Source organism: Pieris napi, chromosome 10 (assembly GCF_905475465.1).
Source record: "Pieris napi chromosome 10, ilPieNapi1.2, whole genome shotgun sequence".
NCBI classification, from domain to species: domain Eukaryota; kingdom Metazoa; phylum Arthropoda; class Insecta; order Lepidoptera; family Pieridae; genus Pieris; species Pieris napi.
The window spans coordinates 3,513,545-3,539,246 of record NC_062243.1 but is presented as its reverse complement, the minus strand read 5'-3'; the positions used below and the strand labels follow the sequence as shown (position 1 = coordinate 3,539,246).

Genomic DNA, 25,702 nt, shown 5'->3' with positions numbered 1-25,702 from the left:
GAGGTTTGCAAATTGCAAGTGCATTGCGCCACTTCTGTTGAATGCCCTTAAATCCTAAGTCAAGTAGTTTAATGCCCTTAGCGTGAAAGTTTAATGAAGTCATTAGACAAGTCTCCAAGGGTATTTATTACCATTAAAACAATTGAACGTTTAAAATTTGAATAATCGCATAAATAATTAATTTTGCGAATTAAATTGCACTGCAAATTAGAGTGACGGACAGCTTATTGCCAGTTCTTGTCATTCTTTCTACGCCCTTGATTTAAGAACTGGCAGCAAATGTAAATTTAAAATCATTTTTATACATACTCATTGTACATTAACAAATTATATAATGCCTGACAACTGATGTATGATAGAAACTATGACACACTAGTAGTAACAAATCACATCTTTATTGAGTTTTTTATCAAAGATTTTCAATTTACATATGTCCGAACATCTATCCATTACAATAACCCAGCTGGTTTTATACATGTACGAACAAACATTGAAAATATTCCAGCTAGAGCAATCGACCTAAATCGGATACAATTCGATTATTAGCAGTGCAGCTGCGATATCACAAGCAATCGTTTCTCCGTCTACAAATCGGTCAGTTAAGATCTCTTTGACATCGATTTATCAATTCAAAAGGTCGAAAGGAACTTTCACTTACTTAAGTTCTGTTTACGACTGTCAATCTTGTTTTCATTTGAGTCAATTGTTCATTAGTGGGCGTAAAATACTGTAGACTCTCTAAAATTGTCTGATCTTTCGTCTTATGTCAAGAAGATTAGCTACAAATATTTCTGAAACTATTAAAAATTCGAGTGTGCTCCTACCGCAAAAGCCGGCAACGCACCAACTAAAAAAGGCTCGTTTGCCCCCTTTTCTAAAAAAAAGATGATTTTTTAGGATAATTCAAACTAAGAAGAAATCACTTATTCCTCAAACTATATCCTTATTTGAGCACCAATAACTCTCTATAGGAATAGCGATAGCGAACCCAATATCAATGCATAGAAAAACGTTGTCGTCATAATGTCTTGTGACATAATTTAGTTAACCTATTTTTAAATTCTGTTTTTTACGTAACACACATTAACATTAAAATTAGCTCCATTGTAATCTAAAAAATATTGATTTGTATGTGTAATTAAATCATGCAATTGATATACTAGAAACTAATAAAGCGATAAGCTCCACTTTAATATTATCAATTTCCAACCGTTATGATAATTCTAAAATTACACATTTTAAGTGGGAACTAATCTCTTTACATATTGTAGAACACGTTTCCATGTTTTACGAACGATGTCGAGGTATCAAGATTTTTGCATTTACCTTATTGCGAAAAACAAAACACTTACACATTTTTTTAGTTTAGTCTTTATTATGAATCACTTCAAGAATTCGGCTTGCAACTGGAAAAACACCGCTTGTCAATTGTTTCTCCATATGTAAATACCCCATCAAAGCTTTTCACGAATGTTATTCGAAACTTTTTCCTTATAAAATGGAAATGGTTTTAAGAGGGGTTTTTGGATTCTTTATAACCTTTAAGAAACATGATCTACAAACCACATTATATACGGGTTATTATGATGTCATTCAAATACCCAATGTATAATTTAAATATTACGTTATAAAGACGTCAACACTACGTCACTCCTACCACATACTATAAAAACTGTCTTAAAATGAGAAATCACCGATAAACATGTTATCTTGCAACTCATTACCATAAGACACACAAACTGATTAATAACCGTCGGTTTAAAATAACCTTCGTTATATAATAACTAGATTTTAAAGAAAAATTCTAACTTTTATTTCACATTATAGGTATACATTTTCTTCTCAATTATTTGTTACGAGATATATTTACGTTACTAAATCGATGAAGCATAGCATATTTTAGTCTTTTCAATAAATTTTTCACACCATCACACAGAATTGTACCAATGTGGGTTTATTACATTTCAACAAAACAAAACACGGTTTGTTTAATTGTTTTCGACTCATTCCGTCGATGAGATAAGCATTTTGTTTATATGGGGACTACAACTGGAATATAGAGTTCTGTTCTGAAGAGTTGTTAGGGTTGAACCCTCCTGCCTCATATCATTTCGAAATTTCATCACCATCATCTTTATGACTGGTAGTCTTCCCCAGTCCGCATAAGAATACACTTTCTTTTGCGAACTAGTGAACTGTGGAATCGACTCTCGGACTCTTCCCTAAGCTATACGACCTCCAATTGTCCAAGTAACAGTTTACTCCTCCTTCAAAGGCCGGCAACGCACCCACTAAAAATGGGTGTCCATGGGCGGCGATGCCTTTTTGAGCGTCCCGTTTTAAAAAAAAGATTAATTATCTGTGTTAAGGTTATTTTGACAAAATAAGACGTTTGTTATTTTTTTTATTGATAAAAAGCTTTCCAACGCTCGGCACACTGATACATGGATAAAACAACCACAAAATACAATTTAATAATAATAATTTAATGAAAAAAATTAAAATTGCAAAAAATTAAACAAAAATCCATTTTATAGTATGAGGGGAGCAACTATAGATATCCAGGCGTAGCTCTTTATATCGTTATCGTGTTCTAAAGTGATAAAGTAATATTTCTTCGCACTAAGCCTATGGCCTTCACACTTATTTAAAGGCTAGAATACAATTAAGACGATTTACATAAAACAAAAGAGATTACAATACATTAACGTTTATAATTGTTAGTGATAAATAAAAACTATCAACGCTAGAATTTTTTTGTTTTCCTCACGTCATTCACCTAAGAAATTGATACATGCCACTTTAATGGTCTGCACGACTTCATTTAAACGATATCACGTGTACGTTACGTTTTTCGTTTCACTTCGGGTAGCTTTTATTTGCGTTGTAATTCAAATTCATATTCAAAATTGTATGTTATATACCATATAAATAGTAATCGGAACTTATTTGCCGCATTTACCCATTTGCAAATACATTATAATATTATTTTATACATTATTACACTAACATGTTCTAAGACTTGGATAAATTGTATCATACGATATTAATATTCAAATTATTTTTTTTTTAAATTTCTTTATTTTCCAAAATAATATAATACAATAATAATAAGTTACCGTTAACCGCTGTGGTTTGTATTAATGTAACCATAGCAGTCTTGTTTAGGAGCGCGACAAATGCATATAAAAGTAGTTTTTTAATTTGCTGTTTATGTTGGTTGGCGTTAGGTAATCTAATATGTTATTTGGTAGACCATTTATTAGCCGCGGTAGCAAATACCTCAACTAAAAAAAAAAACATTGTTACTATACATATTATTATTAGATATTTTAATTATTACTTAGCAGCAGCTGAAACAGAAATCATGAATACAGAAATCTGAGGCCCAGAGCTAAAAAGGTTGTAGCGCCACTGATTTATTTATTTAATTATTACTTACAATATTAGTAGGTACCGCCTTCACAGATATAGACCCTTAAGATTGTATTGTATATTTATTTTATAAATTTCACCCTGAGAACTTACGCGTGTACTGTAAATTGAATACCTATCACTTGTGTCGAATCAATAATCGATTAGTATATGACGTATCTTAAATGAGTGTCATACTGTATTAGTAACAATTTAATGTTACGATTACGTTGACTGAATAATCCTTAGAAGCGTTGATAATTTGTATTAACTTAAAACGGGTTCTTTGTTCATGGGTCTTGCTAAATCCTATCATAATATAATATATGTTTAAGTTTTTTATTATCTTTGGTTATCATAAATAATCATATCATTAACGTATATAAAACCTATGCACCCGAATCATCGAATTAAGTAAATGTATATACATATATATTTTTTTATTAATCCGCTATGCATGATCAGCTGATATCGAAACAAACTGAAAATTTAATACAATACAATCTGTGAACATAAAGTAATCCCTTCATTCGTTAAGCACATTGATTTTACCAAAATTTGAACTTGTATGTTATTCTTTATAAATTAAATATGAAAAAAATATAACTATTATTATATTATGTAGTTACACAAATATGACGTCACAACCTACCTGTATTTATTTCCAATATTATTTAGATGAAAAGACAAATTAAATTGATTAAATAGTGGAAACTACATTATCAAGAAAGGCATTATCACTACGATCGAATTACCGCGGCTGAAACCGCTGAGCCCGCCTAGTTTTGTATAAAGAACACAGTACAAAGTCCAGTCAATATCGATCAAGCCTTCATTATAAAGGTTACACGTGCAATGAAAGTGTACGTTGCAATATGGCGTTATGAGCGTAGTACACACGCTTATCGCAAAGTAATAAATGTGTAATTGCATTCTTAGATTTTAAATTTATGTTCGTAGATTTTTTCTTGATTAAAAAGGTTACTTTATGCATTTTTCTATTTACGTACTCCACTGATTGTGGGACTCAACATAACCCTAACCACAAAACTGCAAATTTATTAGGAAACAAAACACTATAGTAATCAGAAAAAGAGTCAAACAAAATATAAAGTATCTATCCTAAAACAGTCATAGAAACAATGAAATGATATGATAATGATACAAATATGGCATCAGAAAGGTAAGTTAAGTAATGGTTAGGATATAATATTTAAGAGATCTTATTTTAGAAGGCGAAAAGAAAACTAAAAGTTTTAACAATGAGAAAAGAACCGGCTTAAGGAAGCGATAGCAATTGTTTTAATATTTGTATATATTAATAATAGTATATTAGTCATAGAAAAAACGTAGTTCAAAACCACTGCATTAACATATTAATGCGTACATTTTGATACAACAAATGATAAGTCTAACGTCACCGATAAAGATATATTTGGCGCATAAGATACAAGTTGTATAGCAAGGTATTATTTTCTAGATAACATATGTGTACAACACTTAATTAGGTGTCCATTGTTTAGGAAATGCATTTGAGATCAAGTATCAATTTCACTTGTCTTTATTAATTAGACCTAATTTCCTGGAATAAAAATATTTTACGAAATCTGTATTTAAATTTATGTAATTTCAAAATATCCGATTAAAACGACGGACGGAAATCCAGACGATGAACTCATTAGTTCAGAAGCTTCAACATATTTTTGCGGCTTCATACAACTATTTCTACTTGTGTTATCCTCATTACACACAGGAATGATTTGTTAATCATTGAGATTAAAAGTCGATACATATGCTTTGATACATTACGTACGTAGTACATATACCGTCAGGACCTGTGTCGGTGTTTTAGACTTTGACTCTCACACACAAAATCTATGAAGTATAAAATCCCAGATAATAGCAATTATTTGTTGGGTAATTTGAATGGAGAGACAACAGAATATTTATTAAATGCTCTCGCTTCATTTAAGAATAAATTAAAACAATTGTTACACATATTTTTCTTAGGCCTTTTTCATTGTTATAATAATTAGTATTTGTGTCCTCTTCCTTTGTGTGATCTTTTGTATTATATTATCTACTCACCTACCGTTACCGTTTGTATATAATTATTATTTATCTGTGAACTGTTCTAATAAAATAAAATTCAAATTCAAAATCATTTATTCATATAGGATCACAATTAACACTTCTAATTTTACATTTACTGCCAGTTCTCAAAGGGCGTAGAACGAAAGAGAAGAACTGGCAATAACCTCTACGCCACTCTTTATACATCAAAACTTTATATTTTATATCTTATTTCTGTTTCTATTAAACTTATGAATCTGATTGTTTCTTAATAAATGTTCTGTAGAGACAAATGACTCGTATCAGCTCATATATACATGATTTTATCGTACTTTAGTTAAAAGATAATTTATTTGAGTGCATTTTGGATGGTCGGTTTTTTTATTTATTTATAGATGAACCAGAGCGTGACCAAATTGTAGTAGCGGGATTATATTTCAAGAGCGCGTGTCGGAGCCCTGTTGCTATTCGCAACCAATTCCTTAGTTTAGACAAAGACGGGTGCATTAACCGAAAGGCCGATGCACTTAGCCAACACTAAGCCAGCCTGGCTATCCTGTAACACCGAAAATGGTTGAAATAAGAATTGGCACCTCCTAACAACAGCTGTAGTTCCTTATAAACACTTGGTAAAACCAAATACTTGGCGATTTCAAAGAGTGACGTTGCCAGTTCTTTTGAACCGTTATATTTAGACGGCTCATTGGTCTAGTGGTTAGTACCCCTGACTGCGAATCCATGGGTCCCGGGTTCGATCCCCGGCTGAGACAAACATCGATGTGATGAGCATGTGGTGTTGTGTTTAGGTCTTGGGTATTTAAAATATGTATTTATATGGCTATCTATCTATAGTATGTATGTATATCCGTTGCTTAGTACCCATAATACAAGCTTCACCAGCTTAGCATGGGTCAGTTGGTGTGAATTGTCCAATCATATTATATTATTATTATGCGTTTGATTTGTTTTTAATTTTTTATTGAAGTTCATAAGTGCACATTGTTTTATTTGAATAAATTATATTTTGATGTTTGCACTAATTGTGCAGATTGCAATAATGAAGACGTTATCTTACGGCGATGTTTTTTTAATTAAATTATTTGACTATGCAGAAGTAGTGTTATTTTCTGGGAAGTCGTTTTGGGTATAAAAACACTCACCATAGTTGTCGCTTTCGCCATCGCTATTGGGAGTTTAACAGTTACGACGCTGATACCGCAAAATTAAAATAAAGCTATGGGATTTTGAAGTTAAAAACTTGTATTACATGGAATGTTTATAGTCGGTTATTTTAAAGAAATCTATTGAAATCCTATTAAATTTTAACACGTACTGCGAATGCTTTTCTGAGAGGTCAATAAACTGAACTAATCAAACTATTAAATGCAAATACTCGATTGTTAAATGAAAACACGTTTGAGTTAGTCAATTTTCTACCATGTTCACCGAAACTGGAAATTTCACAATTAGTTAAATAAAAAATTGTTTTTAGTTAGAAGCTTACTTTTTTTCTATATGGGAGCACGAATTTTGGCTCTCAATGGGATTAGACTCACTAATACTGCCCTTTTAACCTGGACGGTTTCTAGAAGATCCATTCAGCTTAATAAAAAAGTCTCTATATAAAGTTTTAGATAGATTTCCAACAAAATATTATTATGGCTTACATGCTTCTAAAAAAAGCGTCCGTGAAACAAATACAGAATTATGTACGTATATCTGTAATAGAATCAAAGGAACGGGAATTTGTCATTATCGTTTAAATTGTTTTATATTTACAAAAATAAATATTCATAAAATACCCTTCTATAAAGCTGTAGTACCTTTTCGCTTGCACGTTATTTGTAACGCTACTTTTTAAATTAGAATCTTAATCTAAAGGATTAAGATTGAAAATTCTATAACACGTCTCGTTCTAGCCCCTCAATGTAACAATATACACCGCATGTGGCTGCTACCACAAGGTTTAAATTACAATAATATTGAGGTTTTGAAATAATATTTCCTTTTTACTTACGTATTAACTAAGCGTTAAGTGTCTATAGACACGTATATGTTAAATTTTTAACAAAATAAACGCGCATACTTAGCAACCGTGGCCATAGTGTACTTTAAGTTTTTAGGTATATATCTTTTACACCCATACAACTACTCGTCTATAAATAATCTTACACTATCTTTATTTATTGGTATACTCACAATAATACTTTTTCTACTGTTGAAGTAACTTTTTTTTTATGCGAGTTATTATTCTAGTGTTATTCACGAATTTAGTGCAGTTATAAGATGGATAAAAAGCTCTTTTTAAATGAAAACACGTTTTAGTTACTAAATTTTTTACCATTTTAAATTAAAAAATGTTCTTAATTAAAAGCTTAATTGTTCGATATAGGTGCATGGATTGTGGGTCTCGATGTAATTGACCTCACCTCTTAGACTCACTTATACGACCTCTTTAACCTGGACGGTTTCTAGAATATCCATTCAGCTTAATAATAAAGTAACTATATATTACGTTTTAGATAGATTTTCAACAAAATATTATTTTGGCTTAGACCACCATGCTTTTAAAAAAAGCGTCAGTGAAACAAATACAGAATTATATCATGGAATCAAAGGAACTGGAATTTCAGTGCAGTGCGGGTGGACTTTATGGAATAGTAGGAATAATAAAAAGTTTTTTTTTTAAATCCTTGTATATGTGTATTGACAGTATGTTGTCGTAGGAACAATGTGTCTTGTCTTAACTTGTCAAATGCAGATAGGTTTCACTTGGTATTCAATCGATTTCATACATCTAAAAATATATTTTATATGAGTATTCGTTTTTACAGTTAGCTTTAACGTATACGTTATACGATACGATATTATATAATCACAATTTTCGCAAATTCTCATAGGAACTCGTTAACTGTACACCGTCTAGCCTTCCGTAACGAATCGTTGATGCCAATAACCTATCTTGGTTTAATTATAAAAATGGCAAACAGTTGGTATACGCTACTAAGAATTCTTAGAGTATTAATTCTTAGAGTATTAATGAACATCAGTGGCTGAAACAAGTTTTCAGCCACTGATGTTAGCTTAGGTTAGGTTTTATCAGATGCTTTTGGGATCCATTCCACACTCCCCGTGTCACTTTAATAAGTTGCCCTGGCGCCGGCGGTTTAAATAGATTTCCTATATGGTTTTAATTAGATGTTGATTAAATAAAGTGCATTAATGAACATGTTTATGTAATGAGCTGAAGCCATATTATCCGTGTAAAAAATGGTAGCAATGCTACCAAATTATTTCTGGTACACGATTTATCAGACAAAACTCAATGGTTAGTTATTACTTATATGATTCAAGACAAGACGTATACAACTTTACTTTTGGTGTATCGTAAATAATTATGAGTATAGTAAGTTATAGCAATAAAAATTTTTTTTGGTCTTCCTATAAATAAATTCAATTCATTTATTATGAAACTGCTTGAAACAGTAAGACTTTTACATCCTTTATCTTCTTTTATTTTTCTCCTGTTTTGTGATATTTGATGTAAATTGTGTTTATTATTAAGGTCTTGTATAGTGGATACTAAGAAAACTATTTTGCACATACGCAAAATAATGCGTGCGTCTATGCGTCATATATTTAATATAAGTTACGAACCCGTTATTCACATCTTTACAGTACATAATCTTAACTGATTCAGATATAAAATCAGCTAGTTAGGGTACGGTTAGTTAAAGATTGGCATAGCAATTTAAAAATGACTCACCCAATGTTCTGCACGAAACATTCGCGTTTCGGAAATGTTAAGCCGGGTCCAGACGAGTGTAACGTGTAATGTAATCCACCGTGTAATGTAACACGAATTCTACGTGTGGACGGCACTACGAGCATTACATGTAACGCTCGCGCGGCGCTCGGGGTTGATCCATCGGCTGTCGGTTTTTCGCGCGAACACAAAGACGCTCGCAGTGCTCGTTTGGACGGCGTTCGTGACGGTTGTGTCGTATGTACGTTCATGATGTGGAGTGACGAACAATCGCTTGAACTTATTAGTTTGTATCAAGAAAAACCTGTTTTTTGGGATCCAAAAAACCCGCAATACTATAAAAAAAATCTGAAACACGATGCTTGGAGTGATATTGCTCATTCATTGGAAAGAGATGTAGAAGAATGCAAAAACAAAATGATTAGTTTGCTTGCTTCACATCGAAGAGAAAAAGGAAAAGTAAAGAAGAGCCATAGGTCTTCAGTTAGTAAAAACATGAAAATAAAAGCCGCACCAGCTATCACGACCTTCCTATTCGGCATGTTCGTAGCAACTGAGTGGAAACAGCTTTTGAAATATTTTCGCGTTCACAATTCGCTTTGAGTTCGTGTGCCGTCCACACTGTTGATGCTAAATTACACGTAATCTTACATTACACGTTACACTCGTCTGGACCCGGCTTTAGAATTCATATCGATCTGGTATTTTCCATTTATTAAAGCCGTCATAAAATGGCGTACGATTACTGCAGTGACAGAGGACTTCCAAGTAGCTACAACAAGTAACAGTTGATCCAGTTGTGATCGCAACTGAATTTTACTATTTATTTAGAAATATTAAACTTTAAATTCCGCTCGCTTTAAAGTCATCCCTGTAACAATGGTTTCTTTTGTCTATACTAATATTATAAAGAGGAAAGGTTTGATTTTTTGTTTGTTTGAAATAAATAGGCTCCAAAACTACTGGACCGACTTCAAAAATTCTTTCACCGTTGGCAAGCTACACTATTCCCGAGTGACATAGGCTATGTTTTATTTTCAAAAAAATTAGGGATGCTTACTAAAACTTGAATAATCTAACCCAAGGTGTAAAAAAATAAACAAAAAACTTCCTTCAATCGTGTGCGCTGCGAAAACTATTAATGATAGAACAAAATGATGTGTTACAATTTTTTAGGACACATCACTATCTATAAAAAATGTCGCGACAGCATCTCTCTATCTTTTATAGTTACGTCACAATAAGCGTCCTTTTATTAATTTTTTTTTATTAAAATACCACCTACCGCTAGAAAAGGCTCTTTATTCGTACCTATGTATTGATCCCTATCAAAATAATTACCAACGTTTCACATAAGCTACAATTTAATGGCATAACCACCAAAAAAGCATGGTGGATTGGTGTTCTCCTGCCTTTTCTCTTGAATAGTTTACTACTACTATATAATATATCAAAAATCTTAGCCACAGCAACGCTTGGCCGAGTCTACTAGTTTAAAATAAAAGACAAAAGAAAAACAAATCAGTCTTAATTTTGGAAATAATGGATGTTTTTTATTTAATGCAAATGTTTTCGAGTTTGTCATCAGTGCTAAAATAATAGTCTGCGTCTAATGAGTTGGGTGTGGGAACTCGTTTAACAACGCTGGGTCAACCGAGCAATTAAAACAAAAATTAGCTTCCTCCACGAATACGTATTGTGTTTTCCTTAAGGATATAATTGCGTGGTCATTTTATTAGAATAAAGATTTCCTTTATAAAATTCCGCGTTGGTTTTACATTATTACGAATAATTTCGGTTCAAAATCCACTATAAACGATTTTTCACAGTATTTTACGTCGCAAATATTATGTTTTTTTGTATTTTATAAGTAGGGTAAGGTTGGGTTACGAGAAGTAAGTTTTCATACTTCAGTTTTATTAGTAAGTACACATATATAAAAATTTATATATAATTTGGGGCACATATCTACGTCTCATGAAAATGCAATTTCATTAAAGGTAGGATCGTCAAGTAGTTATAGAGATCAAATCAATCAATCAAAATACGTTTAATCAGTTTAGATGCGTCTTAGGGCATGCTTATGAATGTCAAAAACGTTTACAAAATTCGCAAAAGAGCAAGAATATTATTAAGATTCAGTGTTTTATTTCAATATTTTTCTTTACAGATGCACCGAATGATGCGAATTACATGATTGGCGGAGTGGTGATTGCCATGGCACTTGTGGGCCTTATAATCGTCCTTCTGGCACTCACAATTAAGTAAGTAATAGACTGAGAGAATATGAATCATTATTGCCGATGTCAATAACTGTGTATATGTGTGTGTGGGTAAACTAGTTAAAACAGGTGAAAGTTAGTCTTCTAAAACATATTTTCCATTAATTCTGATATAGTTGTTATACCTGTTAATATAGAAAATAGGTTTGTAATTTAAGTACTAGAAAATAGCATAGAAAATATTACAGAAATTACATAAAGAACAAAATATATTGAAACAGTCTTTGGAAACTTTTTTGTCTCTTTCTAGTCTCTAAGAGTGGGATTCAGAATGTCAAAATTCAATAAGTTGTCAAAAATAGACATATGGGTGTCAGACAAAGCGCTAAGTGTTTCTGAATCTTACCCTAGAAAAATAATATAGGATTCCATATATTACTTGGTAAACACGAATAGTTAGAAATAAATATAAAAGCTCCTATTGAATCGAGAATGTTGAATTGTAGTATTTTCTTCTTTATTCAGAACGTGCTGTAAACGTCAATGCACAAAACACATGAAATTGCAAAGCTTAAGGTATTTTTGTCAGGTTAAACAAAAAGTAAACACAAATACATTTAGGAATACTATAATTGACACGGAAAGTATAAAAAAACTGTATGCAACTAAAGCAAGCTAAACTGATTATTCAACTAGAATTTTAAATTCAATATTTACAGCTATAAACTTACGTAATCGATAAGCAAATCCCAGAAATACTCAATAAAATACTTTTACATAATACTAAAGATAAGTGTTAAAGATAAAAGCTTTTCAATCACTTACTTATCGTAAAATTATTGTTAAGAATCAAATCAACTTCTATAACATACTAACTACTTAGGTCCGACGCTTATTAGCGCATTAGCGCCCGACGCTACGGACTTTTGCCGACCGCAATATCACTTACCAACTACCTGGAGCTCTCGTGGGTTCTCCACGGTAAAAATAATGTTCAACATCAGCTGGGTCACTCTCTATAGTTTTAATAATTATGACAATGTACTTCTTTCAATGTCCGTAGCAATTATCGCAAACTTGGTTAGAAGGTTCCAAAACCAAATATTGTAATAAAAATTGCTATTTACCGTTACAGGCGGTAATACAGCAGATTTCTTAGCAAAAGAACTACAAGATAAACATTTAAAGTATGTAGTAATTATCAATTTCGCTAAAGCAATATACTATTTTAAAATCAAATCCCCAGACCGCGTCGATCTGTATAGCGCGATAAACTCAAAACCTAAGTGACGGATTTTTTTCACCGTTCCCTGAGAAAGGTTTTGGTTCATATTTATATGTAGATTGACTTAAATATAACAATGATTAGTTCCATCCTAGTATCAGTTTAGTATCCTCCAATTCAATATATATATGGCCATGTTATTGAACGCGGATAAAGATAGTGAATCGAATTTGTTACCGTTTTAGACGGAAAAACGTTCTAACGGTAGTACATAATCGGTGCTCTTTATAGACGTTTTATATTTTACACTATAGAGATTAAAACAGATACCTGTATGCTCTTTGTATTCTACGAACGGATACAACAATAACCTTCAAAAGCTCTCAATTTACTTTATCTTTGCTAAGGATTTGGGACAATAGAGTATAAGCAGGTAGTTCTTACTCGTGTTACACAAGCGTACAGGCGTTTTTAATTGTTATAACAGTTAATACAATAGGTTAATAAAGCAAGTAAAAATAATTTGTATCTACATTATAATTTATTGGAGGCAAACACAACGCCAGCAAAATTTACTGAGAACAATGTTAATTGTCAAATGACAGATGACAATTGAAACTTGACAAGCGTGATTGGTACAGCTTTGTGACATTTTAGTATTTAATATAGATAATTTGTTGTCATTCGACCAGTATTAAAAATGCATTGGAAATACTCCGTATTAATAATATTAAGTTCAATACTCACAAAAGTCACCTACATTTCATGCTTTGACTGTTTTATTTCGTAGGTAAATAATTTTCTCGAACTGTGAAATTGCAATTTGATCTTGGCAAAGTGACAGAATACTTTTCGTAAATGTGCATTCCCAGCCGGTAAACGTATACTCTGCCAAAATAATTAGCTGAGTAAAACTCAATATCCTTTTTCCGGTATTTTGTTACGCTTTTTCTAAGTTTTGATCCATGTAGACGTTTATCGATTCTGATACTTAAATAAACTTGAATTATTAATTACTAAACATCTGTTTGGTGATGTAATATCTTTACTGTACACGTCTAGTTTAGTCAAGGTAATAGAATGTACCAAAGTCTGCAAGGATATTATGTTCGTAACGTTTTGTTATTGCTGATCAATTGTTTGATATTTAGGTACAGTATTGTAAAAAATAAAGGTTATTCTGGTGGCGTGACATTCAAAGATGATTTTCCTATCTTTGCATTTCCTATTTGTGCATGTTAAACTTAAACATCGGGAGTAACCTGGCATATCATAGACTCAAAATTTGACATGTATCAGGGTCAGAATGCTCATAGGTTTAGCTTAGTCGACTGAATGTACTTGACTCTAGTATTAACTCCTCTCAAACTATACGTTTTGAAATACAATTTTGATAAACGCCAAGTCTGGATACGTTTCTGAATGCCGGCCTTAGACAAATTAAACAAAAAGTGTTCTATTTTCAAAATTGATAAGAAACAAAACAATGAAGGTAGATGCAAAAAAAATTAAACGTAACTACACCTGCCCTATATTGATTCAGTGTGATTAGCAAGTGGAGGTGCGCATCAGTCGTGCCGTAATTATACAATAAAAGTCTCGATCTATTGACAATTCATCTAAATATATTACTAATTCTTATCTCGACTTCACTTCAAAGTGTAAATGAAACAAAAAGTGAAAAAAATGTACTTCTTGACAGTGATCAAACGATCGTTTAGCAAAATCATAAAAAGAATGTAAGTGCTTTAAACATTATTGTTATTCAAATAAGATTTTAATTGCATGGTAAAAACGCTGTTTAACTAAAAATTAAGATAGTTGATGGAAATTATATTATGTATGAATAGGAATTGAATTTGATAACAATCAAATATACAGTATTTACGATTTTCTTAACCAACATAGTAATTATAAAAAGGAAATTAAAACAAATTTAAAAAGGTTGGTTTGTGGCAGTGTACCTGCATTTCCTCGCTGTATATGTATATAATGTAATATGTATAATAATCATGATCCCTGTCTAAAGTGAAATCACTAATCAATCGGCTTTAAATGTGTCTATTATTATTTTAAATAACTTGTTTTTGAAGCATAGCATAATAATCAGAAGATTATCAAAAATAATTAAGAACATATATAATATTTGTCTAATTATAAATAAATACTTTGAAATTCCACGTATTCAGTTTGTCTAAGATATTGATTTGCTCGTTTTCTTAAGAATAATAATATAAATATTTTTTCTCATACTGGAAAATTACTAAGCACACAAATTCCTTTATCCATAGACGGTCATGGGCAAATAATTCAAACATTTGTCTATATACGGCCAATGTCACATATGCGGAATCTATAATTACATATTTAAACATGCTACAGAAAACTTACAGTTTAGTATACATTCGGCAAAAACTATAGTATAAGATTTTTTAAAAAGCATTTGAAGCAATTAAAATTTTGTAAATTGTTTTTTTTACAATCCTATCCTATTGATGCAATGAATTATCTTTAATTAAATGTTGAAATTAAAAGTGATTATTAAACGCGTTTTAATTAGGTAAAGGTAATATTTCTACGATTTTTACCATTTATTTTAAGTATGATTATATTAACTAATGACTTTTTTAGATTTCAACCAAAAAGTACTTTTGTCATTTATATAAAAACAAAATTAAAAAAGATAACATTCAATACCAATCCAATCAAGGTTATTAAAGGAACTAATTTTGTACCTAATTAATAGTATACGGGCGAATATAAAGCTATAACACACGGTAGCAATAATTGCTATAATTATTATAACTCAAATAGTGATAACGCGATACTCACACATTTACGTTCTATCAGAACTATTCACTTGTTAATAAACTAATAGATCTGATAGTACCTTCGATCACAAATATTAATTTTCTAATAGATTTTGCAAAGGATTCTTCCTTAAAAAATATTTACCATGAAACTTTCAAATTTTTTACAATTATCTTGCGAATATGTTAGTTATTGTTAGAAATTAATTTCCAAATTTACAAGTAAGTTAGTATACGTGAAATATATTATATTTTTAATATATTTAAATTTTTGTTTGTTTGTTTTGTTTTAGTTTACAATACAATTTTAAATAATTAAACATATTTCCCGTTAAACTATATACGATTTCAGAATACTAATTAATTTCCGGAATACCAATTTTAATTTGCACAAAACATTATCATAACAATCCTTTACGATGTGTGTACAGTACACATCGTTAAAGGATTGTTAATTCACAAAAATCCGCTTAAATGTGTGTCTCTTAACAGCTACTTATAATATATTTCAAACTAGCGGACCCGACAGACGTTATCCAGTACATACACACATCTTAAATACAAATTTTCAAACTTATAAAAACATCTAATTGTAAATTATCTGAACTATTTAAACACTCATCAAAATCGGTCCACCAATTTATTGCATTACGGCTTTCTCGACAAAGATTAGATCGTCTTAGTTTTGGTAATAGCGGCACGAAATAAACACAACAACCTATCAACATCAAAACTTCTAATTGTCAAATTTTTAATCACACTTAACCATAGATAACATTACGTTTAGCTGTCAGTTTTGTGTTTTTATGCCCGACTTCTGGTTCTAAGCTACCTGCGCACCCATTTCCATCCAAATCGTTCAACCGTTCTTGAGTTATATATAGTGTAACTAACACGACTTTCTTTTGTATATATAGATGATGTAAAGATTTTTGAAGTGAAACTTCTTTATCGGGGTTGGAAAAAAATTTAGTGTAACATTTTTCGGTTACGCGTCACATGTTTCGGTTAAACGTCACATGTTTCGGTTACGCGTCACATGTTTCGGTTACGCGTCACATTTGACCGTTACGCGCGTCTTTTTCTCGTCCCTACCACGGTTGATTCGAAGAGATTCTAAAACATTAATAACAAAAATTTATAATAACTATAACAATGATACTAAAAATTATATTACAATTTATGAAATTCTGTAATAATCTTAGTGGTAATAAGGTAAAATGAAATAATTGTATTATTTGTATTCAAGTCTGTGATATTAAAAGCCTTTTGTTAAACTTTATCTAATATAACTTTATTTAACCAATTTCTGTAAAGTTAGTTGCATATAGATAATTTTTCGAAAAATGAGGTCATAAAGAAGTTTCACTTCTAACGTGTGTACACTAGTACACGCACATTTTTATTATTCTGTCCCAGCCCTTACTTATACCAATAAATTTGATACTTAAACAAATAAGGTATCTCGAAGCCCTATTAGGCATTTCTTGGTCAAACTAGTTATACTTGATATGAATTGTTTCTTTATGACTAATTTTACAACTGTTATTTAAACATAAGTAATGTTATACGTTGAATAAGTTCATGGACTGTTATTTTATATCTGGTGAGTTTTAACTATTACAAAACCCGCTTAAAATAAGCATATTTTTCCCATGTTAATTGTCATATTACATATTGTCCTAAGACTTCGTAATTGACGCCAGTATCGAGTAATTAAACGTTATACAATGGGCTACCAAGGTCCTCTGTTGGTTGGATTGGAGCCAATTTTTGGCGTCTGGATAGTAGATCGTATATTTTCGTTAGTATTTAAAGAGCAGTAAATCTTCGTAGCGTTTCCTAAAAGCGTTTAATGTAAGGTAATATAAAACAATTGTTTAAATGAATTTAGGCAGGTAGGTATTGTTAGACCCGTATATAGAGTAAGGAAATGTATTGAATTTAATAAAAAAAAATAACAATTGCCGTCTCGGTAGCTTAGTTTGACAGGCGGATTATCCGAAGGTCCTGAGTTCGATTCTGCGAATCTTGTTACGAGCTGAAATCGTCGACTAATATAAAAAAATTCAAAGTCACACAGACAAATGTATATTGCATTATACATCTTTTAGAATATCGGATATAAACTGTCCTTAATATATAAAATCTATCACTGGTTTAAAACCATTAAATTTCCTATATATTTTACGCTCCACAAACGACGTTTTACGTTAGCTACTATCGTCAGCTCTCGTAAAATTCTGTTTATCTAAGAGTCGTATATCTATTGTTAGTTTAGAGCTTATCTAAGTTTTTTTAAATCGGATATTTGAACATTGCTCGATGGAATCATTCATGTGGAAGGAATAGGGTGAGTTTTTGTAATACATACATCCATAGTTTGTAATATATGCTGAATATTTATTTTCAAAGATATGTAGAACAGTAGGTTACAATAGGATTCAGATTTCTAGTAAATATTACTCGTAATTATGTCCCTGTGGTAGCTTGTTGCCGGATACTATTAGCAATACGCATAACACCGTTCATATTATTTAATCTTCTTAAGTAATCAACACAAAACATATAGGTCTGACGTCAGATTGTCGCTAGTCGTGAGCTTCGTGTCCTCGTATGAGTTTCGCCAACTAGAAAGTAACGAAGAAATAAGTTTTGAAACTTGTTAAAAGACTTTCTCTAAAAGACATTAATAGTAGAGACAATTTCACTACCGTATCCTGTCTATTACGTCAAAATGCAACTGTCAATTGTCATGTATCTTAGCAAACATTGTTTTGTTTTGGCGCCTTTGTGCCGCACAATTGTTCGAAAAATATGGAAACCTCTATACAAACATGACAGACTTTGAAACAATGTAGCGATTTGTAATACCATGCGAGACGAATCTTTTAGGTGACAATGACGCAGATTCTGAATTAAAGTATCTTTGTTATTCACTTCATAAGTGTTTTTTGGTGTTACGCTCCGTGACCGCGGAGGGCTTTCGCGTAGCGAGGTCGAGTCCCCATATCATGGCAATGAGGTAACGGGAGAGGTGCGTACTCAGTCGCCACCCACCGCTGCGCCGTGCGAGGCGTGGTGTCGACGCCAGTCAAATACTCACGCTCGCCATCGGCGGTATGAAACCCGCCGGCTGATCGGCAGTCTGCGCCAAAACGTGCCGGGACTCGAGCGTCGAACTGCCGCCCAAACGAGCTCGTGTCTAGTGTCTGTGCCCGCCTTTCGATGCTCTTCGCTCCGATCGCCTTAGAGGCGATGAAGTGTAAAGAGGAAAACTGCGAAGTCGGCGTGTTGCTTGGACACAACTCTCTGATCGTGCTCTCTGTTGACAAGACCATTGTCTGCCTGTGCGGAAGGAACAAACACAATCCTTTTGAGCGCGGGTAATTGTCTTGTTTGCTTCATGATAGGGAACGAAATACCAGAAATGCTTAACAAATTGATACATTTTATTCAACTTCATGTACAATTCATTCGCAACACCCGTATGCACCAAGGTTGACTTCTAGCTGGTCAAGGTAAATTCCACGTATCACTCGATATTTGCTTGTGAACAGCATTGCCATATACTTTTTAAGTCAAGGAATACAGAATATGTTATTTTAATCGATTTAACCTAACCGATTTATGTTGAATGTAAAAATAAAACTTCAATTTAACTTTACAATCTATTTAAAACCGGACAATGGTATTGAATGAGTCAGAATATCGAACAAAAAGTTTGTTCTTAAGGAATAAGATATTAACAAAACGGATCGATATCCGTTCGTTCAAGGTCTAGGTCAAATATCCAATTTCACTTTGACCATTTCCCTAACCATAATATTTTCGTACACAAAAAACACAGCATTTTTATCCATCCTTATATATCCGTCTTTCGCCTCTTTCTGTCGAATTGTGTTTCTGCTGTAATGAAAAGAGATAAGTTTAGTTACGACGTTGCAATTCGATTGATTTAGTTGGTATTAGAATCTCACACCTTCAATTCGTAGAATTCCAATTAATTCATTTTTGACTAGTGAGAAGTTCCCACAATCTACGCCATAAAGTTTATATTACACCTTGGTTCAGATTCATAAACATAAGAACTCTGTATAAACAAACCTCAAGAGAATACGAGTGAGGCCACAAGATAACAATTTAAATAATTATCATAATCACCAAAGGGATTATAATGTAGTCATGTAACGATAAATATCTGTTTGACCTCACTCTTAAATTACTTTTTCTGAACCAAATTAAGTTATATCATCTTTGTATTAACTCCCCTTTCGTAATGAAATTTTTATAAACTAGAAACATGTTTGTCAAGTTGAAGATATTCTATAATCTTTTGACGTGTTTGTTGTATACCAAAATAGAATGATAGCTATCTAATTTTATATTGAAACGACTACATCTATTTTACATACATCATATGGATAGGTTTTTAATGTGTCGCCAGTTTATTTCATAATAAAGTTTAAAGAGAAATCGGACTTTTTACTCTAATTCTTTCGGTTGTATTTTGCCTGGCTTTAAATATTCTACCTTATGAAAAGACTATTCTACTACATTAAGAACTTATTGATCGCAATCAGTGATGCCATTAATTTATATATCAAGCTCTCGATAACTACTATTAAAATTGTACCCCCTATTGACCCTTATATTAATATTGACGTCAATGCCAGATCTTGGAAACTTTTTCGGTTAGGTTTTATTTAATTTTTCTAGAACATAATTCTGTCACGTAGATTCCTATTATCTTATGTTTACTAAAAATTCAGTCGTATTGAACGTGATTTTCGTAAAAAATTTATATGGGAAACACCGATAGCCTCTGATTGACGTAAGTAAAGGTCAATCGAAATATGTTTCTACCTTTTTATCTTAATTAGTTCGTTTGATAAAATAGGTGTGTTGTTGGGCCAATTTTCATATTTGTTTGACATACTGCATAGAAAAATGTTTAAAAGAATTAAGTGTACCTACTTAGAATATGAAACGCAATGTTCTCACGCATTACCTGTAATAGGTAATTAAAGGTTATAATAAAATAACTTTAATAGAATTATCATGATATTCTTAAGCAATCCCATAATTTTCAGATCAAAGCGTGGCACTGTCAACGCACATGACACAATACTACCCAGAAATTATTAAAACGCAACATGGAATGAACGCATCCTCTATAATATTGCATTATACGTGAAACCAATTGAAACGTGCCTAGTCCACTTAAATCATTAATTACAAGCGTAAATTGCCAAAGACTGTTTCAAACAAAGTAAAAAGTTAAGTCATTATATACGTTGACGATATCCTCTAGACATTTTCAAGGGTAACAACTTATAATGACTTACTACCTGTGTTTTTTTTCCACAAGTCAAAGGCCCGTAGGCTCGCTTGAGCGGGAACTAAGGGCAATGTACCTTGCCATCTCCCTTGCCCTGCAACCCTACTTTGCCTTTTCAAGTAGAACATTCTAAATACACGCCTCTCTTACTCGTAAACGGGAACACAAATAAAATAGAGAGAGATGCAAAAAATATTCTTAGTCGCGTTGATCCATAGACCCAGCTGGCGTGTACTGGGTACGAGATTTCTCTATATTTTTATTTTACGGACTTTGAACTCAGTTTGATGGTGAAATGTGTATGATATTATCCCTTGCGTACATTTTATCATCAAAATCAATACGGGCTCGTCCGATTACCTACTTAGATGAAGTGTTCGAGGCGTGACTGTTATTGAAGCCATAGTTGATAAAACTATGCTTTTAGATATGTTCTATTTAAGTTCGTTGTTAGATCTAAGTTATAGGGAGTATAATTTTTCTTTAGATTTCAACTTTCTTATATATTGTATTTTTATCGGTTACCACGCAAGAATATGTGTACTGTGTTCGAGGCCGTTAATTATTTCACTCACAGCTGTCTAGGCAAAGAATGTGTAGCACTAATTGCAGATACATAATTAACACGTGATGGTATAGCTGCTTAGAAAATACGTGGTGTAAATCTTTATCAATAACTGGGAATACCGAAAGTCGATCCATGCGTCAAGAAATAAATTCGATTGTATTATGGGAGTGTAGACTATTCGATAGCATTGAGTGTTCGTTGGTTTTCGCGGAAAACAGCGAAACCGACGTACCTTCCCCTTCACCCGCACCCCGCCCACCTTTTCAGCGGCTGGCGCCGCGTCAGAGGCGAACGTATAAAAGCCATCGCCGCCCCTCCACTTCAACTCAGACGCATGGAGTACTCCGTAGAGGTCGTTTGGCACGAGCGAGCGCTTTGCTAGGCACCTGCCGGCCATTCTTCACGATAACATTCTAGTCACCGCGCAGCTGAAGCTCGCATAACGCGGCCTACCGCGCGTTCCTAGCAGCAGTGATAGTGCAATAGCTCTACTTAATAAAAATATTGTGATAATTATTTAATTAGTTCTTAGTTAAGCGTTGTTCCGACCGCGTACGGCTGTGAGTGAAATTGTGAAATGTTGTGACTGCCCGACTGGAACTTATTGCCTGTGATCCAGCCCAGTGTATTCAGTTATTCTTGCGTGGACTCTTTTGATACCATGGTTGGGAATAACGGTACTATGATGGCGATTCGCATCGTCCACAGTAAGCTGCGCAAGAGGGAAGAGCACTCTGCTTCAGTACACCCAGCTGAAGCTGTGCTCCAGGCCTCTGCGCCGCAGCCGCCGCCCGAGCCTCTTGCCTTCCGCCAGCAGCCTCTGTGGCAGTTCCCACCGCCGCTGCCTCCGCCTTACGTCTATCCCCATGATCAGGTTAGTAAATATTCTTAGTTTACCGATTACTGAATTCCCAAAACATGAATGATATTTTTGAATTAAACTAACAACGGTTACATCAGTTATACTTGACCCCGTTTCAAATTTAGCGCGCAATAGTTACGTTTCCAGTTAAAAGTAGTTTCAAATAACAATATGGAAAGCGTGAGCATAATTAATAGAAACGTGACGGGACCGTCCCACGCCCCCACTCTAGTGAGAGTCGGTTACACCACGAACACGCAGCGTCTAAGTGCAAAGTAAATTTAAATGTCGGGACACGCTTACTGAGTAGAAAGCTGCACAAGGCGAACATGTTGTAACCGTTCGACCTTCTTTCCTCAAACAAAGGAGACTAATACAACAGCTGCAGTAGCATATCGTAAAACTTTAACCTAAATATCACGGTCTGATACCTATTGAAACAATTGAACGTTCAATTTAACTGTTTAAAAAACTCAAGACCACCCATATTGTAACGGCACAAGGAAGCAAAGAATGCTAATACAGCTGTATATCGCATTCAAGGCTCGCCTCAGACACGTATGGCCTCAGTGATTAGTTGCCAGCTTCCTACAAATAACCACTTATAAAATAATTCATATGCCCGTTTCACGTTAAAGCTAAGATCCTAAATATACAAGCAAAACTGGTCTTGAATAGAATGTGTCTGGAATGACGCTTAGTAATAATATTTAACGTATACAAGATGGCCTTCTGTCTGTAGTTTTGTTTGGATGGCAACCGTCGTGTTGCTTTAAATATCTTGAAGAGGGCATTGTGTAACTGGAAGTTGTTTCTACTGCAGTGCAAATGCACCTATAAATGCATTGGGGACGATAACGGAACAGTTACCCGCTAGCGGGTTATTGTACGGGTGTTGAATTTTAGGAATTACCTTTCGTTTCTTGCATTGTTTTCACGGGGCCTTGGCTTACAATAAACTCAAACGAATACTTACGACTCTTCCTAGAAATTTTCGTCCGCACCGGTTCTATATTGTATCTAATGTTTTTTGTTTCTCTTTCCAGGACAACTTGATGCAGCCGATCGGTAATGAGCGAGCGAGTTTCCGCAGTCTACGTAAGAATATTGGCGGTCGTTGGAAGAGATTAGTAAAGAAGAAGCCCGAACAAGAGGTCTACACTATTCCACCTGAGCTCAAACCTCAACTGAAGCAAATATACGTTTATTAAGCACCTATACAATAGCACAGAAGCAGGAATCTTCGTCGCTGATATTAGCGATTCTATGAACTTCGTGGTTGTCAGAAATTGTCCAAGTCATATCTTACTCGAATATCAAATTTTAAGTCGTCACGGCTCTTTAAACATATCTTCTTGACCAATTGTTTCTTGACCAATATTAGTAGTCTTCTTTCAGCACTTCATTGTGATGTAAAGTCTAGATGTATTAATAAGTATTAGTGCATTGAATTCTGCGAGTGTTGTTCTGTTGAGTAGAAAGTATGTGTGATAGTCAAATGATTTAGTTTAATTAATTTAAAAGTTATGAATGAACTTAGAAAAATGCGGTCGCGCATAATAGTGACGAAAATCCAATAATTATTTTAGAAAACCACGATGCCTTGTTAATGTAATTTTTGACTAATTAGGGCATTTTCTAGAACATTAACTTATTTTTAGACGTGATCGTATTCATAGGCGAAAATCGATCAAATAGTTTTCGAAGTTATGTATACAGTTGTATTTTAACTATATCGGTGGAATGTCTGAAAATATAATTGTTTGATTCAGTATTTTATGTCTCTTAATGCGAGTCTGAAAGTTGTACAATTTGTAACGTAACATTGAAATGAAAATATTTCTATGATATTATAATGTCTATATAATCGCAATCGTTTCACTAAGAAATACCTAATAGTTGTAAAAGTTGCGTTACTGGATGCTTCGGTAGTGTAATTTTCAGATTTTCGCCGGGTCTTTGCCTACTGTGATATTCAATGAAAATAAATAATTTGATGATATTTTTGAGTTTTCTATTGAACCTTGTCAATTATACATCAGTGGGAAGGACCGTCGGTGGAGAATTGTGATAGCTCATATTGAGCCTGATATTCTGATTAGTAAGTTTAGGTACAACAAAGCCATGATTATAATATTTTGTTTTCATTAGAACTGTTGCGATGGATGATAAAGACGTTTATATTAACTACATTTATGTTTGTTTAAATGCTATAATCTATTGACATAGTGAGAAATAAATTCCATCTATAAATGTGACCTATCGTTTTTTTTCTAGTTTAAGAATTACATTTAAAGTTTTAATTTAAGTTCATGGATAACACGAAATATGAATTATTCAATTATAAAATTGTTTATTTCTGTGATTATAAATTAAATAATTAATTGGATAATTCAAACGAGCAATGAGTTTCATATTGGGGTTTTAGATATGTCTAGTTTAATGAATTTCAAAGAGATGGCGCTGATATAATTATAAATCTGTATAATAACTGTCATTGTAGTAGTGTAATATAGCGCAGATAGATGGCGCTGTAATCTGCTGTTGTTATTTTAATACACATTCGATAGATGTCGCTTACTCACAATTATAGTAACGTTAATTTAGTGCCATCTACGTAATATCTTAACAAACTGTAACATTTTAGTTGAAAAATTATTTATAGCTTGTTACTGTAGATGGCGTTAAATTTATATTTATAATAATAACGTTAATATTACAACTTCCTATATAATCTTAAATTAAGTAAACAATTATGCAGCAATAGTTTAGTTTAAGTTGTAATCAATTTTGAAACCAGTTATATCTTGAGCTTTTTCTTTGTCAATTAAAACAAATGACCAAAAATATAGCACTAGAAATTAATAGCTACAAAATTTATTTCCAATGCAATAAAACAATATATAAAATTATTGAAGTTTTATGAAAATATATAGTATTATGTACAAGTAAATACTTAAACAGTGAACCTCATTACAGGATAGTTGAAATTAAAAGAGCCCGCATGTCTCAGACCGCAAACCACTACCCTTTGTAAGATTAGCCAACCCTTCTGAGTTCGGACGGGTTTGTATTATGCATTTATAAGGGCAGGTCGTATCATTATCATTATATTACTAATTCTAATGTAAATTCAAAAATCTTTAACGAAGGTATAAACCTGTTTGAAGTTGCCGCCTCATTGAGGAATTTCCATGGGTATTCATGGTGTTGTTTACGGTATGTAGTTTTTTTAATACTGTGTGTTTATAATATATATATTAACTAATGTTCTCAAATATTATATATAATAACTAGATAGACTAATACTTAAGAATTCTATTTATTTTTGTATGCTATGTGATTATGTGACTATGAGATGTTTTATGATACACATAAAAAAATCAAAACTAAAAATTTCATCTTAAAAATAAAAATAAAA

The 25,702-nt window shown here is 32.7% G+C and overlaps 1 protein-coding gene across 4 annotated transcripts in view; it reads left to right on the top strand.

Annotated features, from left to right (window-relative positions):
- LOC125052872 overlaps positions 1 to 24,539 on the top strand; it is a 164,294-nt gene extending 139,755 nt beyond the window's left edge. For 3 of the 4 annotated variants that reach the window (XM_047653918.1, XM_047653920.1, XM_047653921.1), the window contains 3 exons: positions 11,424 to 11,517; positions 22,128 to 22,293; positions 23,328 to 24,539. In XM_047653918.1, coding sequence (XP_047509874.1) covers positions 11,424 to 11,517; positions 22,128 to 22,293; positions 23,328 to 23,492 — 425 coding nt within the window. In that variant the 3' untranslated portion in view covers positions 23,493 to 24,539. Of the gene's footprint in view, positions 1 to 11,423; positions 11,518 to 18,583; positions 18,897 to 22,127; positions 22,294 to 23,327 lie in introns of those variants that run through there. The other variant, XM_047653922.1, reaches the window with a different exon arrangement.
- The last annotated feature ends 1,163 nt before the right edge of the window (positions 24,540 to 25,702 follow it).